Source organism: Pogonomyrmex barbatus, unplaced genomic scaffold (genome assembly GCF_055798465.1).
Source record: "Pogonomyrmex barbatus isolate J1 unplaced genomic scaffold, ASM5579846v1 scaffold9, whole genome shotgun sequence".
NCBI lineage: Eukaryota > Metazoa > Arthropoda > Insecta > Hymenoptera > Formicidae > Pogonomyrmex > Pogonomyrmex barbatus.
The window spans coordinates 2,389,198-2,410,029 of NW_028297193.1; the positions used below are offsets into that span (position 1 = coordinate 2,389,198).

General features: G+C 36.0%; 1 protein-coding gene across 3 annotated transcripts in view; it reads right to left on the reverse strand.

Annotated features, from left to right (window-relative positions):
• LOC105428798 (igLON family member 5) overlaps positions 1-20,832 on the reverse strand; it is a 134,310-nt gene that overhangs the window by 7,119 nt on the left and 106,359 nt on the right. For all 3 annotated transcript variants that reach the window (XM_089084674.1, XM_089084673.1, XM_089084675.1), the window contains 2 exons: positions 2,005-2,163; positions 333-666 (listed from right to left, as the gene is read on the reverse strand). In XM_089084674.1, the coding sequence (XP_088940800.1) occupies positions 333-666; positions 2,005-2,163 (493 nt within the window). The remainder of the gene's footprint in view (positions 1-332; positions 667-2,004; positions 2,164-20,832) is intronic.

Consider the following 20,832-nt stretch of genomic DNA (forward strand, 5'->3'; position numbering starts at 1 on the left):
AGAAAGATGAAGCATAAAGATGAGCATCTTTGAGATTTCTCGCGAAAAACAATCAAAGTTCACTATGTGCAAATACGCGTAATTTAAATTTCTATATCTTTCTTCGAATCTGAACTCGCAAATTCTCATAAATAATATCAAAATAATACCAAATACCAAATAATTCAGATAAGATCGAATTATACATTGTATCGTTACCATTATATATCAGCACTGCATTTATCAAATCGTCCGAAGTTAATTTGTTCATTACGAAACTATTTGATATCTGATAGAAATCAGAGGATTAACGAACAGGGAGTTGGGAGAACACACTGCGAACAGTTGCTCACCTTCGATGACGTGTATCATGATGTGGGCCGGCCTGGCATTGCTCGGCCAACATGTGTAATTTGCGCCATGTGAGAGCTTCACCTTCTCCACAACGAGCACGGAGCCGTTTCTCCTGAGCTCGAATCTAACGCCGGGTTCGTTGTCGTAGTTTATCATGCGCGCCTCGCGATACCAGAACACGTAGCTGGGCGATTCTATGGCTGCCATCAGCTGGCACTCCAGACGCAAGCTGGTGCCCTGCTTCACGTGAAGATCTGGCCCACCCGGTATCACCGAATACGCCTCCGTGATGTTCAATCGCACGAATCGCTGCTGCACCGGCTCCGTCTGTATCTATTTTATTGAAGCACCGCGAAATAAGAACTATAATTTACGAAGTATATCCGCTGTCTTTTTTATATGATATATATATATATATATGTGTGTGTGTGTGTGTGTGTGTGTGTGTGTGTGTGTGTGTGTGTGTGTGTGTGTGTGTGTGTGTGTATATTATATATCCTATATAATTTAGAAGTGATATCAAGATTTCTCTCAATATTTTTAATATTTTTTTGTTTAACTTCATCGTTCCTTTGAGCTTTTTATTCCTCTTCTTTTTTATTATTTATATTTATTTAGAATATAATGATTATAAATATTACAATTTGTGACAACGTTCGAAAATGCTATCATATGATGGAAAGCACAAAAAAGAATAAAACAACATATCACGCGAATTATCAAATTAATTATATTAATCAAAATAAAAATTTCTATATTGTGATGTTACATATGGGTTTCTATAGTTGTATGTATATAACTATATTATGATTAGGTTATATATATCGTTAAGAGAAATATTCAACAGGTATCGTGGAGTTTCTGTCATTATAGCGTGACACGTTGAATATGTTATTTCTGTCTGACCGCGATTGATTGCTACTACTGATTCAGCTGGCTAAACATAGCCATTTGATGCGGTTAGTAGTAAACGTACGACGTAACATAAACTCGGCGATTGTCTCGCTAGCTTGTTAATTTTTTATGAATAAACAAGTTCTGCAAAATAGAGAGAAAAGAAAAATTATGTTTGTTAAAAAAGAGTAGTATCAATATTTATTATATTAACTCAGTCTTGAAATAAGATATATCTTTATGGGAAAGGGGATACCTAATTATATTTCAAATTATATTTAACCATCAGCATAAGAAAAATCATCATTATATAAATAAATGCAAATTTATACTACGACGATCATATTTAATATTAATGGATATTTCTTTTTGAAGAGAGAAATTCTATTTCTAACTTCGAGCTTTTCGAGTGATAATTGCGAAGTTTAAATTAATAAATTAATTCAGTCAGAGAACGAGTTGCGAGTTAAGTTGCAAAGTAATTTTATTTATAGAAGATTAGTAAGTGATAAGTAAGATTTATTGAATGAAAGTGTCATTATATAATCTCTGGATGAAGAGCTGTCAGATTTTTCACATGTTTTCAGAATTACCAAAATTTTATGGAACCAAAGAGTTTAATTTATATTAAATTTAGTCGAATTTCTAGAGAAAAATATATTCCAATTTTTGTATGAGTAACATCATGCAAAAACGCAATGTCCATAAAATGATTAGTTACGTCCATGTTACGATATCGCGGAATAGGACATTTTCTATATGGATATTACGTGTTACCTGACACTCATAAAGACCCGCATCTTCGTGATTGACATTCTTAATCATGAGATTCCAGCCAGGACCACTTGCGATAACGAAACGCGTGTCTATAGAATGTGTGCCTCTACCCACTGTAAGTAATTGTCTGTCCTTTTCACGTTGCCTGGTCCACGTTACCTGAAATATGAATTTATCAATTCACTGTTATCTATAATATTTATGTATGTAAAAGCAAATTTGTATTAAATCCTTCTCAATAAATGTTCTCAAAAGCGCATAAAAGATATTACTGAGAAGACTGAAAGCTGAATGTGAATGTATGGATGAATGTACACGCATACAAGTAATGAAACGAAAATTTGCCATTTGGTAATGTTCTTTTCTCCACGTATATGCATTATTAGTTATTTCTAACGTGCTGCATCACGCGCACCTTACAAGCTGTCCCAGATTTTACCGAGTCAGTCAATTATCATATTTCTAAAACGCAGTGTATATCCCGCATTTCTTACCGAATGTCAGTTGTATAATTCCGCCTTTTAGTCGTCGAAAAAAAAAAAAAAAAAAAAAAAAGAGGACGCGGAGCTGCGAATTACATTCAAAATAAAATTCCCTAAGACGCCCGCAACCTTTTTGCATTATTTATTTGCACGCCGGTAAAGCGTGCGACCGCTTTTGGCGAAACGACCCAGATCCGCATGTATTACTTTGCTGGCACTCGATTAAATTTTCAACCCCGCGACGTTCTCGCAAGCAATAGGAACAGAAGTATCTGCTTGACAGATCTTCTGAAATATCCGGCGCGATACTTTGCTAGAAATATATTGCGTGAGACTCGCTCTGGTGACTTCAAAGATAGACATCGACGGTTATTTATGGAAAATGTCACCAAGATAGAAATAGATCTTCCGCAGAATATCTCAAGATATTCTTGTGCGTCAGCGGGAAATTTCTCTCTCTCTCTCTCTCTCTCTCTCTCTCTCCCTCTCCCTCTCGTGAATCCATGTATTTACAGATATTTTATTCAATATCCGAATCGTTAGATGCTTTCCGTACCGTACAATAAGATATCACATTATATTTTGTATTTTATATAAGAGAGTATTCCTTCGAACGCGCGCCATCTTTGCATTGCTTCATTGTCGCTAGGAAGAAGCAAGCTGTGAATTATTTTAAAAATTGAATTCTCAATAACGTGCTTTTTTCTGCGAAGGGAAATGAAATCTTTTTGAGAGGAATATGGGTTACTAAAATGTCCAATTTTTAAACGTCAGTCCTGCCTTTCGGGACGCAATCTCCTCATCTTCGCCAACTTTTTTGCATCTTATATCAGCACGGGGGAGTGCATGTCCATTGTCATGCGGTCGACGCTGCACGACGATGAGCGACTTTACGTTTAATGTTTGTATTTCGTGGCGCAAATCCAGGAAATAATGGCCGAAGTTTCGGCTGATATTGAGGAACGGGGAATTGGCAGGCGTGCAACTTTGAAGATATATGGCGAACATCGCATATTAGATTATTATGTATGCCGCGTTGTTTATTAGATGACACCGACTGAATTCGAGACATATTACCAACGCTAATCGACATTGTGGTTGCTATATTATATTATATTAGATAAAAGCATTTTTTTTTATAAGTAAAAGATAATAAAAAAAAAAAAATGAATATTTTTTATACTTCATGAGAGAGATTTCATACATATTTGTTATATTTGCAAATGTGTTACGAATGAAAGAATCAGAAGATTATTTATTGTGTACGGCAATAATAAAAGAGCGTGCAAATTTGATTCAAACTAATATAAATAAATTATTGTTACATATTATGAAATAACATCATCCGCAAATATTAAATGTTACCGTTATTGATTTGCCGATGCAACGGAACAATTATATATTATTTTTTAATGAAGTCCGCGTGGTATGCCATAATATATATCTTTTTTAATAATTTTCTAGGCTTTCATAATCAGAATTAATGGTTTTCTATAAAATATTACTTATTCGATATTTTCGCGGCATTATTGTGCATTTCGGCTTTTCCAAAATGACATTACGATTGAAATACTGGAGAATTTCGCGTATTTACAAAAAGATGCATGCATTTACAAATTGCCAAACAAATTACGACGAGTGACGCCGCTTTTCGGAGATGTGCGGTTTCCGGCCGCGTACGATCCGCCGATTCTGATGAAATTAAGCGGATTTCGACGATTACGAGCGACGCGCGCGTTGAAGCGAATTACCGACGGGATGTTTCAATAATAGGGGCAAATTCAATATTGACGAGTGTAGAATAAATAATTCGCGAATAACGAGCGGTAGTGACGCATTCGTGCGCCCATTGTCGCGTCGGCGGTGAAAAAAACCGCGCGTGGAAGCGAGATTACGAAGTTTTCGGGAACCCTCACTCGCGTGCGAGACTCTTTCATTACGATCTTTCATTAAAAACTCTTTCGGTATGCGACACCTCGAAACGTCGTTGTAATTTATTGCCACGTCCCTCCTTTATCTCACACTTTTTACCCACTCCTTTTTCCCTTCTCTCGCGTTCTTCGTCATCGATTGTTGTTGTTCTTCGTCGACGATTGCGTTTTTGACACTTTCTGACTGAAATACGAAATTGGCGTTTCAGATTGCATTATTACCTCTTGGCGCTTTAACATCAATGGAATTTCGCTTGAATATTTACGGGGTTGAGTTAAAATGAAGAGCCATTAAGGATAATTGCGACAATGAAGAGAATGTGGAATATTTATAATCCTTTCATCTTCAAAGGTTTCAATTTTAAAGATAAATTTGAGATAATTCTCATTAAAATTTTGGAGAAGAATATTAAAATATTCAATGAAAGGAGCAAGATCTCTCCGAATGCCATTTGATTCATATCAAGAATTACGAACTTGAAATTTTAAATGTTCCTGGAGCGATTTTTTTTTTAATAATTTGTCCCATTCACAGATTTCTGCACAGAGTTTTAGTGTCAACTTTTAGTGTCACAAACACAATACAAAACATTCCGATCGAAAACACTCTCGGAAAGCACCCTCATGATTGAAAAACCACCCTGCAGATCACTTAAAAAGTTCTTACTTTACGAAAAATGATTTGTCCCGAAAAGTGATTTGTTTCATATTTTGTACTGAGTAACTTCCGGGTGCGACAAAAGGCAAAAGATATTCCGCTCGAAGAATTTACATAAAGAATTTTTTAAGTAATCTGAAGGGTGATTTTTCGAGCGTGTATTCGATCGGAATGTTTTGTATTGTGTTTGTGGCACTTAAAAGTTACTCTATGCAAAATTGCAAATGGACAAATCATTTTAAAAAACTCCGCTTAAGGAACGTTCCAAACTTCAACCAGCTGAATTACACATTGTTTATATCGTATATGATGTTAAAAAACTATTATGTTACAAATTATATTCGTACCTGAATTCGAGGATTGTTATTTTGCTACCGTAGAATAAAATTCATGTTTTTTTTTCACGTGTCGCTTACACGGATGTGCGTGATTAAAAACTTGCCTTTGTAACGCAAATCAGCGATACGCTGAAAATACTTTGCGCGTATGCATTACACGTGCCGACGAAAAAAAAAAAAAAAAAAAAAAAAAAACAATAAATACGTGCTTCAACATGTCCAAACAAAAATGCACACAAACGAATAGGCCGTCGAATTAATTCTCGATACATCTCGAGTCCGGATTGCGAACGCAATGGCCGATGAATAGCTCGTTATCTTCTCTTCTTCCATCCATATTGTTTATCGGTCTCACGTACTCACGTCTGTTCAAATTTCCAACTATCATGCTTCATATAATATTGTTTATACAAATACTTTTATTATTTTAACATTGTTGTAATATCATATTTGTATTGTGGAAAATCTAAATTTAGTATATAATGTTGTTGTTTCCTATGAAATATAGAATTAATCTTTTTTTTTTTTGAATATATGCAGTTTAAACGATCAATAATCAAATAAATAACAGAATATCATTCGTCGTTCAAAAATTTCAATTTTATATATAGATATTAAAAATGTCGACTTAAAGTTTGATAAATTGACAAATGATATTCCTCGACATTTTCAGTAAGGGAAAATTTCATGGTATTATACACAATGAATATTGTTACTAAACTATTAATTGCGATTAATAAAGTTTAAATATTAATAAATCTCAAATATATAATTATAAGAAAATTGTATAATAATAAGATGTTCTTTGAACACTTTTCTTTATAGAATTATGAAAAGATCTAGTAAAACACTAGTCAAATATAATACTTATCTAAATGCGAATATTATTATCGAATTCTCGCGTGATTTCTGATTGGCTCATTAAATTTTAGATACAATTTCTTTTTGTCGGTACGGGGATTTATGAGCGATGTTCCCGCATTTGTAAGGAATATGGGGGTATGTCTCCTGCGAAGAGTGCACTCCCATCGCATACGTGACAGGTCATCGAGGGTAGCCGGGGCCATTCATGTGTCACGCGTGTCGCAACACGCGCGTGTTATCGCGCAAAATGACACGTCCGTCGCGGACGCGTTACAGCCGGATGCAGTTTGGACGCGCGGGAAGACAGGAAGAGCCACGGGAGAGAGGTTCTCGTTGACGTGACATGAATAAAAGATCGAGAGCAGCGCGTTTCTCGAGCTACTTTCCTTCAGCGGCGATATTGACCGCCGTCTTGACCCTCGCTTCTCGATATCGCCCGTCAGACCGTTCGACGAAAGCCGTAATTAACTCTTTGAGCTCTTTTTCAATTGTTTTCAGATCTTCGCGTCGAGAGATGCGGCACGTTCTATAAATATACAGATACGAAGCAAGACAACCCCTTTCGTTGGCTCGTCTCTATTTGACTTTCGAAATTGAATAATAATTTATCTGAATGTCACGTTTTTTCAGGAAAATTTTTTATCGATTTAAATTTTATTCAAGCGAAGAGAGGATTGGAGAGAGAATAATTCATTTATTTTTCCATAAAGCTCTCCTTTATAAAGCTTGATCTTCTAAAGATTTTATTAACTTTCATATGTTATAATTTAAAGCTATTATTAATCATTACAGCTGCAGTTTTTACATTATTTTTAAAATAAAATACAGTTTTTCTATAAAATATGAATTGGTCATTAAACAGAAATAATAGAAATGTATTTTAAACTTTAGTCCTTGAACCTTCCGTTTAAATCGTATATACTTTTCTTCCTGATGGGGCAATTTGTGTCTGAGAGAATAAAGAGGATCGCATTATGCAGCGCAAGTATTGATCGAATTACGTATTCTCGTTTAACATCTAAATAATACTTGCTGCCCAACTTGCCTAAGAACGCTTTTTGGCTGGAATTTATGCGAATATAAGTTGCTTCATCACATAATATCAAGCGCCAAAGGTTAATGATGTCAGTAATAAACAATAGCGTCCCATAACATTACGCCGTCGCGCGAAGGGTCGCGATGCGACCCGTCAACGTAATTAACCCTTCCTTATGCTCTATAAACACAAGCGAAACTGTATAAATTTATATCAGTAAAAATATGATATTTTATCTGAATCATTTTTACATGTCTTAATTGTTTTTTCAATTATCCAGAATTACCAATTTTATTTATATTCCCTCTCTTAAAAATCATGTTAATTAATTAATGATTTTAATTAATGATTTTAATTTTAATTTCGAGATAGAAATATTTTTACAATAGTAGCGCGAATTGTGTCTTAATTTTAAAATTGTGCATGTTAGTCTGTAAAATTCGGCAAAAATTTTAAATTGTTAACATCCTTTTTAAATTATTTTTATTTCATAATTTATTTATTTGTTTAACAAGCAGACCTGAATTTTGCTTTTACAATTATGTATCTCATTATTTGGCATTTTTCTGGAAACAGGATTCATTTAAAAATATACATTTTTTTCCAGAGTTACGTATAAAAATATTTGCCCGAGTTTAAGAGAGACTGTTGTATGCACAAAAATATAACGTGTACTCCCGGGAGAATCGTATTGGGCTGGCTGAAAATTGGCCGATACACTCCATTGCGACAGTGAAATAATTTTGGTTGGAGGAGCCGACGATCCCGGCTTGTCGATGATTTTGCGAATGAACGAGAGCTCCGTACGATTGCGCGGCTTTATGACGCATCGCGAAGGGCTGCGTGGCTACGTTGCTCGTTTAATTAAAGGGACTCGCGGAATAACGAAAGGCGTTTGCCAGCGGCGAGGCGTTTTAGTGGCCATAAATTTCCAGCGCAGTCACATAACCGGGCAAAACGTATGTCGTAACAAGAACCGGACGCTTGTGTTCGACCAGAGAGAATGCAATTATAAAGCCCCATGCGTGTTACTCCCGCGCTGACTGCTCGTTAAAAGGGCGGTAGATTTTATTTTCAAGATTACCTGCCAACGAAGTTCTGATTCGCTCGCGGTAGACCATCATTTTTATCCTGATCTATCTTAAAAGAACACAGCTGCGCAGCGTGTTCTGTTCGTGTATGACTTTATTATTCGCTCGAGATATGATCAAGAAATGGTTTCAAACTACGTTTTCTCGACAAAATTATACAAGTTTGTAATATTAAATTAACGTTAATATCGTACAATACGTATTCTTGGTACCGTCGTACCGTAATTTGTAAAGAATTTTATAGAGAACTATTTATAGAGAAATTTTCAACGTAAATATATTTAGAATTTGATGATCTTATTCGAAGATAGTTTCAAACTATTCTTCTCAAGAATGTTACAAGTTTCTAATACTGAATAACATCAATATTATATAGTTTATATATTCTTGATATAAAATCGTTCCAATTTATATTTATATAGAGAAATCTCCGATGTAAATATACTTAGAATTTGATGATCTTATTCTCTAGGAATTCTCTGCCGTACATCTGAAGTAGCAATATTAATGAGGTGGCAACGGGTAAGAGAAGTAGTGCTATTACGTGGCTTTCCACACGATTAATCGTAATGTAGTCTAAATAGGATCGTGTTAATAGGAGGTATAAATATCCTATGATTTATTCATACGGTCGGCCTCGCGCGCGGTCACGCTACTAATATTCCAAAGCACTGGACATTAGATCGCATCTGTAGAATGCTGTTGGAAAAAATCATCAATTCAGAGATCATCTAACTTTAAATGCTCCAAGAAATATTTTTGCTCCAAGAAATATCTGTACTCTAAGAAATATTTATACGTTTAGAAAATCTTCACATCCTGTTCTAATAAACTTTGTGTTCTATTTTTTTTTTTTTTTTCATTCAGATCTAAGAGTCAAATATCTCCTATCGCAACAAGGGAAACAGCAGGAAAGAAGAGGCGACTATTCACAAAATTTTTAGCAATCGATCTGAAAAGAAAATAATTCTTCTTCGGACGAGACCTATTAATCATGGCTTTCTCTTTTCTTTGCACGTGTGAACGCCCCGCACCGCGATAACATCGGCGCACCATTTAATTAATGTCCCCTCGAAAGAATGGTTTCCAATCGCGCGAAATTTATTGGCCCTTGACCGTCGCCTACGTTCGGCCTCGAGGCCACTTTTCTTCCTGTTTTATTTATTCCATTGTATCTCGCGATGGTGTTTCGTGCACGAAATAAACTCCGAAAATCTAGACTAGAGAGAAGCGTGTTCGAGTTTTCATGCCCTTTAGTCATTTTTCCACTTTTAAATTTGTTTTTAGAGCCGCGCAAAATAAAAACAAATTATTTTGTTAAATAGAAGAAAATAGAAATATAAAAATTACGATATATTATACAAGTGGTGTAACACCTAGTTTGCAAAAAAATATTTTATTTTCTAAACATAATTATAATAGAAGGAAGAGATTAAAGTTTCTTAAAGGATACATTATCCAAATTATATCAAACATTATAAAAGAATTTTTTGATATAATTATATTGTATCAATAAGATCCTTACAAAAAAATATAAGGATTAATAGAAATTCAACAATATTTTATTTTAAATATAAGAAACATATTTAAGTTTTTTTTTAGTTTTTACTTACTTAAAAAGATTATTAGGTGTCAAAAAAGATCTTCTCAATTATTGCTGGTATTTTGTTGTTAGAAATATTTTTGTCGTATAATGTAATGTAATTATAATGTAATTATAAACATTGAAAATTTAGCTTAAGAGAATCGAATGTATTCTGTCTGTAAGTATCAATTGCATGTTGTATTTATACGTAAACTTTTGCGAATTATATTCTTAGCGCTAATCCCGAAGCTCGCAAACGTACCGAGTAGCAATCAATATTCCGCTTATAATAAAGTACCGTCATCAATTACAGCTGCTTTACATTCGCCTTACAATTTCGCCCTTTCCCTTCTACATTTCACCTCATTTCTATCCTTGATTATTTCCCCGAACGTGCAGCCTCCTTTCGAGCCTTCGCCGCGCCATGTTTCACTCGCTTTTCGCTCTTTATGGGAACAGTGAGATTAAACTATTCCATCCCGTTGGAATAAGTTATCGAAAGGCAGAATGATCCGATCGCGCTCCAGTCATTCGTGGAACCCTGGCTAGTTTCTCACGTTCGAGCATCATTAACGGCGAATTAATAGGCAACGTGAACACAGCAAGCCATACGTTATCGGCTCACAATGTGTCACGCCGTTGGTTTATAGTCGTTATTCCACCGGTTTACATTCGAGTGTACTTCTCGCAGCTGTAATCAAACTTCGTAGAGTCTATTTGGTCCAAGCGCGTGAGTATTCTCCACATCAATCGAAATAATTGTGATAGAGGGATAAGTGATAATTTTCCGACATTCTTCAATAATAATGATAAAAAAAAAAAATTTCTATTAATCTAGTGAGTTTCAAATTGCTAGAAATTGTAACTTTTATCGTTAATTATATTTTTTTAATTAAATAGAGTAATTGATAATAAAACTAGTTTTAAAACAATTTTAAATTCCCAATTGGCATGTATTTTATTCAGTGCGATTTATTTAGTATTATTTTTTTTTTTTTTTTTTTTTTAATGAAATCATTCAGATAATCGAAAAACGATTTTTTGAGATTTCAATTAACTGTCAAGTTTTAAAAGAATTTCTTATAAAGTGATTATTTTAGAAAAGAATTTCAAATTGATAAATAATTATTGTCATTTGAATTACGCAACAATTAGCGTGGAACATCCAGTGTAATTCGCTTTTGAGAGTAATTCGCTTTTTTTTACACACATTACACTCTGGTGAGTAATTTACTACTGTTCGCGTTTCGCGCTCGACCGACAGACATGTTCCATTTGTCTATTCAGAAGGAAATGGCGCGGCACGTGGGAAGCTAGATCGCTTCATCCCGCAGTCCGTCTGGATTTAGTTTCGACGGTAGGCATCGCGAGTCTGACATTCACTCGATGATCGGAACCCATGCTCGTACACGCTCGTTTGTCTTGTTACCGCAGATTCGACGAGCGCTTGATTCGCCGTCCTGAATTAGCCGGTGTTTCGAATGCTGTCCGACACTGTTGTTTCAGCCTGCTGGCTCATTATCCGTGCTTCCAATTTGACAGATGAATGCCGCCTGCATTTACATTACGGTGGAAAGAACGACAGCCCTCAAAGGGATAATTCACCTGAAGGAGCACGCGTTCAAAGTGCATACCACACACTTTCTTTTATAAAATTAAAAGAGCATCTCGAATCACTGATAAAAATAACAAAATGCTTTCATAACTTCGTGAAAAATAATTATAAAGCAATATTAAAAAAAAAGTATTTTAAAATTACTTTCAAATCTCATCATTCTGAATTGTATACTCGGTGAAAAAAAATCGTAGCTCAATTTCAAGAGAACATTTCAAAAAGGAGACTTCAAGCTTTCGGAAGATTCAAGCAAAGTGGAAATCACCTTTTTTTCAACTTTGTGCCTCGAAGTTAAAATCTTTTTGCATCGTTGCATCGTTGACCTGGAAATGGTATCACTTGTGGGAACAAAAGCAACTAAAAAAAAGCTCAATGTGAAAGCAGAGTCTTTAAAATTTAAAAGACATTTTTGGAAACGGCTCCATCGAGACTTGAAGTGGCCTTTTAATCTTGTTTAAGGCAACGTATCATAAATGGACATAGATAAGATTCTTTATTGAAATATCTTCATCATGTCAGTAGCAAAGATACATTTTTTTAGATTTATTTTTAGTATGAGAAAAAAAAAAAAGAAAAAAGGGAATTCGAGAGAACAAGAAATATTTCGAGATGTCACCGCATTTGAACAGAGATGAATTTCCGAAAAAAAAAAAAAAAAAAATACCTTCCAAAAAAAAATACCTTCGACGGAAATTTGAACATTTCCACGTATGCCTTTTACAATTAGTTGCTCACGCGTGTATGGCCGCGATGATACGGTGCGTGATCATATCGCCCTGATGCGCGAATGCACACGAGAAATTCGCGGGCATTACATTCGGTCGATGTGCCGCGTATAAATTTCGCTGCAGTCGGCGCCAATATGTATGAATATTTCGGAAATCGGTACACGCGCGACCGAAATTCGCGCGGAAATCCCGACGGAATGCGGAAACTTCTCCAATTTTCTGGCTGGCATGGCAAATAGTCCCTGGAACGCAATACTAAGTTCGCCACGAAATAGCGAGCTTCCGCGAGCTTTTTTTGCCCGTTAATGAAAGATTCGTGTAGCTTCCGCGAGTAAAAACGTGAAAGAAGCTGTTTTATAATCTCGAAAAATTGTCCCTCCTCTCAAAATTCCGGATCGACAGCGTTGCAAAAGCTGCCATTCGTTGTTATATTTATGAAGGAATAATGATAAAAAACTATCTTTCTTAAAATTTTTTCTTAAATAAAATGATGTTAAAAGCAATTCTTTTTTTCATAAATTTTCTAGTCGTAACTCTTCTGTTTGTTGGATTACGTAATTTTATCGTGTTCAATGTATGCGAATTTGGATGTAATTTTATGACGGCTGATAATCTGGTAAATCTGTAATGCGAAATATAAATTGCGTCAGCGTAGCGAACATCGAAGCAAAAAAAAAAAGAGTTCACCGTGAATGTTACACCCGGTTATCTCTCAGCTTGTTAAAACGTACGTTATTGTGAATTTTGTGAAACAAAATCCCCGTAATTCCGCAGTATTGCTTATTTAAAATTATGGTTAATAATGCAAAATATAATTATCTCGTTTTATCCGCGCACATTTTTCACGAAAACGCAGTTATTTTCATTAAAAATGTATTCGCACGTCGCAGGGGTTAATGAATACTGCAGCTTAACAAAGCATCCCTAATTAGCAAGAGTGTCGAATTTTCAATAAACAAATAAATTCTGCGAATGATTTCTTCATTTTGCATGATATTTAACGAGAGTTTCTCTTGGTCAATTTCAATAAAATCTCTCTTTATGAGAGAGTTTAACGGAACAGAAGATGAAAGAAACGATATATGGCCAAGTCGCAAGTATACTTGTACATACGATAGTTTTGCTTGCAGCTATAAAAAGAAATACTTTGCATGAGCGTTCATCGATTAGCTGATCTAATTACAAATTAATTTCTGTTCTATGACGATGGATCCGATCCATAAAATGGGGATGATCTATTTTCAAAAGCAGTTTTCACTCGCGCAAAAGTAATCTATGTGACAAAATAAAAATATAGCGATGATTATCGCATTGTATACAATTTATTTATCGGTTTGGATTTTTTTCGAGTTTTGCGATTTTGAACGCTTCGATTATTTTATCTTTCGTCGCTTTTGTCGTTGTGAAGAAGTTCTCTTATTTATGATAACTATGATACTTATTTATGATAACTTTTCAGATCGTTCCCCCATAAGATAACCGATAGGATAATGATGCCGCGGTATTCACAACTCTAGTCGTATCGACACATTTCGATGGAGAAACGAATCCGCCGTGACAAGGCTTACAAAATCGAAAAACCCACAACGTTCAGTTACTCCCGGGAGATATCCGTAATTTAAAAGACTTTTACTATCTTGACATGGCAATGGGAGGAAGGGAGGAAAGCAATAAATGAGAGAACACTCGCGTTTATTCGTCTGAAAAACAATGGAGATAAAGCCAGTAGTGAGAGACGCTCTCCATCGTCATTGGATAGGTCATATGTGTACACGTATCACAATGTGTGTATGTGTGTTTTGTGTGCATATGTGTGTGTGTGTGTGTGTGTGTGTGTGTGTGTGTGTGTGTGTGTGTATGTGTGTAAATCTACTTTCTACTAATATAATCTTTTCTTTATTAAAGCCTTTTATTAAATCTTAAAATCCATGGCTATTATTTATTCATTTTTTTACATCTAAATATAAATATATAATAATCTCTTGAATATTTTTACCGCTTTGTAATATTCAAATAACTTTTCGATAGCAATACAAAAATAAATAATGATTTTTCTATTACTTTATATAATAATATTATTGTACTTTATAAATAAAGTAAATATCTGCATTTTTCACGTAAAAAAAGATAAGTTTTATTTTTTTCTCTGCACTCAATTGGCGAACTTTTGCTGCAAGATACATAAGGAGAATCGCGTTTGCTTCAGATCGAAAATTGCTGAGCCAGATAAACGTTTGATTACACAGTTCGAGAATACGTGCCACGTGTTTTGACGGAACTATACTCAGAAACACCGCTTTTGTCCCTAGAATATTTCTGCCTAGCGGAATCCGCGCTATTTCTCCCGACAGATGGTCTTATGTCTGGCCGGTTTGAAGTTGGTCACGTTGCGCATCAAGAATTCCTTGCGAGATTGCACGCGAATGTTCACGGAAGCTGGAACGACCGTTTCGAAAAACGATAGGGGATATTTCCGCGAAAGTGCGTATGAATGTACGAGGAATTCGCGAGAACGAATTGAATGCCGGTGCAATGTAGCAACGATAAGATTTCGTTTGTTCCGTTTTGCCAATGAGACTTGCGATAGACGATAGATTGAGACTGAGAGATCAGATCCAAACAAGCAAAACAATCAAAATCCAAAAGAAAGAACTCTGTTATAATATCTGATATCTGATAGGAAAGTATACTCTTGAAGTATATTCAACGTACAATCCTTTTGTTTTAATTATTCCTTTATTTTGTGACAAATTTCTCTCTTTGGACACTAATTATTTAAAAAATAAATAAATAATTGCCGGAATTCTAGAAATATTTAAACATGCTTATAAATTTGGAATATTAAATTCTTTATAATATATACATTTTTTAAAAATCAACTGGCGTCCTATCTGTAGGTAATCTGTAGGTATACGTATTTTCGAGCGATAAAAATTATTTACTGAAAAAGAAAAAATATTTATCACCAGGATTCTTTTTAAAAATCATATAGAATTGTAAATTTGTCGAAGTCTAGCACTGAATATTAAAAGAACATGGGATAAAATGAAAAACTACTGTCTCACTGATGTTTCAGTTTATCGTAAGGCAACCTTTATATTTTAACAGCTTAAAATTATTTGTTTAACCTGAATAGAATTATAGAGCTATTAATAACAATAAAATTAAAACTCTCAATAATTAATAAGTTTCCACGACACAATGCGCTTCAGTTTCATGTACAAATTCGGGACATTAAGTAATGCATTAGAGATTAAATTTTAAAGATTACATTTTAAACGAGATGGAGGAGAAAAGAGTGGTGAAAGAGTGTGACGCGAGATACTTAAAATTGCAACAGAACGAAAACACGAATGATAAAAAACTAAATCAGTTGCATCGATAAATGAAACGTCTTGACGCGAGCACATCGTCGTAATTATAGTCGCTGCTGTCGATGCGGTAAGTGGAGGCCAGCTCTTGTGGTTCAATTATATCGGGTGGCCGCGTTGTCCTCGGCAACAAAAGCAACGTCCCATCGGAGCGGAGTATCGATATATTGTTAGAGAGGGGTCGATTAAGTGGGCCATTTCCGAGTGCTCGTTGCTCTGTCTATTGTTTCCGAGAGAGGCCCCATTTGCCACTCTCGTCCACACGCTCTCGCTAGCTGAGCGCGAGTGAATCGGAAAACAACAACAACAACAACAAAAAAAGAACGAAAAAAAGAACAGAACAAAAAAAAAAAAACAGACGGTCGAATGAATTTTTCAGCGAGTGCAGTTATACCGGATTACGTTGTTCAGGTGATCATTGTTGTTATCTCTTGTTATACCCAATAACAGGAAGCGGGCAAACATTTTCGAAGCATTTTACGCCACTTGCTGTAAAATACAGTGAAGAATTTTGCGGGGTAACAACGGGCTGATCCGCGCGAGCGAGGATAAATTTAATATGATATGTTATCAGCGATTGGCTAATTCGTAACAATGACATACCTCGTGTCATGGTGTATCCGTCAAAATATATTATCTGCGAGAGATTGCTAATTATAGAATTTTCAGAAATTGATTGGCCCGTAATATCAAATTGCGCTATCATAATCCGGTTTCATAAGTCCCTAATTGAACACTGCGCATATCAAAATGATAGAACCCTGCCTCTATTAACAATGCGCGTTTTCAACTTATGCTATCAATTACGTCAATCTTCGTTGAACCTTTTAAGCAGCTTTTTCCGTTGCTCCTAGGCAGAGGATGAAGCTCATTCGAGGGAAATCTAGACGAGGCTCGCTTTGATAAGGCTCATTAAATGAAGGTATAAAAAGTACTTTGAGTGGCACGAATCAAATGAAATTATCCGCAGACACGATTCTGCCATGCGGTAATATCACTTTTTTATGGACCATTATGTAATTATGAGTCCTTCTAATCTCACTCACTTCGCCCTGCTAATTTTTTATTGATTTGACACACATTTGACTTTAATTGGAACATTTTAAATGAATAAAAGATTGAACGAAATTAAAGAGAAACTTTCCGCAGGCGGGATTGCATTGCGTAAAGCTCTTTCTGTTACGTTTTCAAAATTTATTATCGCTCGATGACACTTTCAAAGATGCTTGATTGCGAGAGAGTGATTTTTTTTATCATAATGTCAAAAATTACAATAGTAATATGAGATATATTCTAAATAACGCAATTACGGCTCTAGATAGGATATGCGAAATTGATCGGGCGATCTGTTAAGATTATTGTGGAGATCAACAACTTTGAAAGGGAAGAAAAATACCTCAATATTCCTTGAGCACGAATTTATTCGAGCAAAGAACGCCGTTCCATCGTTATGGCCCGACGAGTACTTTACAGATGCGTATCGGCTACTAACCTGTAGTATCGGATTTCTTTATTTCGCAAAGTGGAATGCTGTTGCGACCTACATTTACATTTACGTATGCGTTAGCTATTTGTATGCGAAAGTTATATTAAAGGAGACTAGAAAACTGTGCAGCGTGTATATTTTTTATCTGGAAAACGCGTCGAGCTCTTTTGCGTACTGTCATATATAAAATAATTTATTGACTGCCTATACATAGATTACAATTGTTACAGTCAAGAACTTTTAATACAAGAAATATTACGTATTAATGGTTATAATTAAAAGACGAAAGTGAAATTTTTCGCGACAAAATTATTTTGTATTAATATTTTTTAATTAATTATTTTTTTTAGTAATATGATTACGAATTTGTTCAAATCAAAGCTTCACGTGGGAAAGCCGCATTACAAACGGATCACTCTCGGTTACTAACGCCAAAATGTAATTCGGCTGTACCTGTGATCTACGAGGTCTACCACAGCGAGTGGTATGGGTAATATGAACTCGTGATAAAGTCCGTAATCCTTGTTCGCAAATTTATGAACGGTGGATTGACAAGCATAAAGCGACTCGCCGGGAGGCGTACGCAGAAATTCCGGACAAAGGGGATTCACGTCGTTGTTAGCTGAGGCTGTTGATCATTTATACGTAACGCTCCAACGTATGAGATCTGTCTATGACCGTTCTATGTCATAGCGACATAAAAATGGATATTGGCGAAAACTATGGACCGGTATCCGGATCAATTATATTTTCATCAAACGAAAATCTATCATTAGTATTTGTTTAAAAATTACAATTAAAGATGTGAATTTTACAAAGAGGAAGAATGCATTTAAAAAATGTATTTTTAGGAATGCAAATGTGTAAAAAAATTAGTAATAAGCACACACACACACACACACACACACACACACACACACACGTTCTCTCTCTCTCTCTCTCTCTCTCTCTCTCTCTCTTCTCCCTTCCTCCCTCTCTCCCTCCCTTCCTCATTGTCATTAAAGGAATAAATTGATCTAAGACAGGATGTGTCTTCGGTGGTTCAGTCCTTTCTGAACAACGCGGGGGATCCTCCGTATGCTCGAGCTTGCATACACGTTGCATTCTGCTTACACATTCCGAACGTGATTCCCGATAGATATTCTGCACAGATACACGATTATCCTTTGAAGGGATGGAGAGCTGATTGTTACGGTCAATGAAATAATGTGGGAATATTGTCGTCGTATTGCATAATTATGGAATAGTAATTACTCCTTTGACGTACACGATTATTCAGTAATAGATCCGTTTCCTTCCTCAAATTAATTTCAAGTAACACCGATTATTTGACAATAAATGAAGATACAAATCAGAAATTTTGTTCATTAAATAAAATAAATTTCAAATATAAATATTCGAAAAGAAAGATACATCAATTTTTTTCTAAAATATTTTATATAAATAATTTTATATAAATAATAAATCTATTAGCTTTAAATATGCTGATTCTTTTCTTCCTTTTGTATAGTTAATATGCATTAAGTAATAGTTAATATGCATTTGTAATTTCTTTAAAAAAGAAAAAAGAGTATATAAAAAATTATAGTAGAAAAAATAAAAATTATCCATATTAGTTAGTGTTACAAGTCACTTCACGAATGTTTTATAATTAGAAATGATCTGTATTTATACAGCAACTTTTGTGCGAGTATTCATCAAGCTAAAAAAAGAAAAATGAAAATGTAGCGTGCGACTTCGCCACGGAAACGCATAAGAATCGTGGCGGAAAGTAGTTTCAACTACTAATTTCTAGCTACTTTAATCGCGTTATCTTCGACGTGGCCTAGAGAAATTATACGCAGCGGCGAGAGTTAATCGTCCGTTCTGAGGCGCGGAAAGCGGAAGGAGGACGGGTTCCGCACTTAATTGCCGAATCTAAACTAACGGAAAGTCTTCGTTGCTTCGGCCGTGCATGCGGCGTCCGCGCGCGTACGGGTTTCCAATTAAAACTTGCTTGTTTTCTCTCTTGGCTGCGGCTCTTTCCGCCAAGTTTTTGACACGGCCGGCCCTCTTTCGTAGGCCGTTCCGCCGTGCAATTATCTCCACCAGAGCCTTCCGCTCGGTGGAAATTGGATCGAGCAAACGTTTAATTTCTCGCCTCCCGTTCCGACATGACCAACTGTTATCTGACGTGCGATACAAAGAGCACCGCGATCTTAGTGCCGTCGCATATCCGCGATGTGAAAAGAAAGTCGATCGCGTCGATGAATTTTACCTTTATTAAATCATAATGACACGACGACTCGTTTCACTACGTATCATTACGGCAAGAATGACACGTGAATTGAGAAATAGCTCGAGATAGCTTATTAAGCTTTGTATTCTTCTTGTACACTTCTTCGTACATTCACGAAAAATCATACTTGACGTGGTACTTTTTTTTATTCTGTACCTAATTTTATTCTCTACCTATATTGCATGCATTTATCTCTCATTCTTAACTTTGTGACGTAACTTTCTTATGGCATTACATATTGCGTGAGCAAACGTAAATACTATAAATGATAAAATATGAACCTAATACAACATACAAAATATAATTAATTTATTCCCTTCTCTTCCCTTGATAAAATCTCTTAATATATATATATATATATATATATATATATATATATATATATATATATACATATATATACATTTTAATGGACCCCTTAAATTGAATTTCGTATCAAAAGTTTAAACCAAACTGATGCTATCCATAAATTGACAATAATAATCAATATTATTATTGAATTAGCGCTCAGTGAGAATCCGCCCATCGCAAATTCGAGTTTGAATATCTCTCTCGGCGAAACGCCCATTTGCCTGGGCACGAGGACGATCCGCTTGACCAGCTGGCGAACGCACCGAAATCGGTGGCGAGCCAGGATACCGGAGGATACCGAAGGACACAGGAGGACACCGGAGGACGCCGAGGGAGTTCTTCCGGTCACTTCAACTTTTGATAGCGGCATGCAATTGTCCAGGGCGCTATTCCTTCCCCGCTAACCCAACGGGTTCTCCATTTCTCATCTCCCTCTTTCTCTCTTCCCTCGCTCTTTGACTTCGCGGTGGTGTAATTAACTGCTGTCAGTGGCACGTGTGCTCCCAACGAGGCTACCGAGCGTGGGACGAGGCGGTCCGAGGATGTGGCAGGGTGGTGAGATCGTCGGTAGCGAGCGAGGCGAGATGGCGAGGATGGCGGGTAGACGGAGAGGATGAAAATTTCGACTCCTACCTTTCGGCTCCTTCTCACGCCATTGCCATTTTGCTTCCTCCTTTTCTCCTCTCCCTCCCCCCCCCCCGTAGCCGATTTCCTCTCACCCCGTCGTGATCACATTCTCGCTTAGGCAGCCAGTCCCGACGTCGGGCTCACGCCCTTATCTATCCACTTACCCCACTTTCCTATCCCGAGGCGTGAAATTGATCTTCGCTCTTTGTTCACGTGCTCGTCCGACGAGCGAAACTTTCGAAAACTTTCGGAAGCCGAAAAAGCAAAAGTGCGAGATTAGATGTAGCGAGACACGGGCATCGAGATAATACCATAATCATGGCGTATGGTGTGCGATCTAAAATGTCTTGTTTCACTGCGAGATATCCTCGATACGAGAAAATAAAT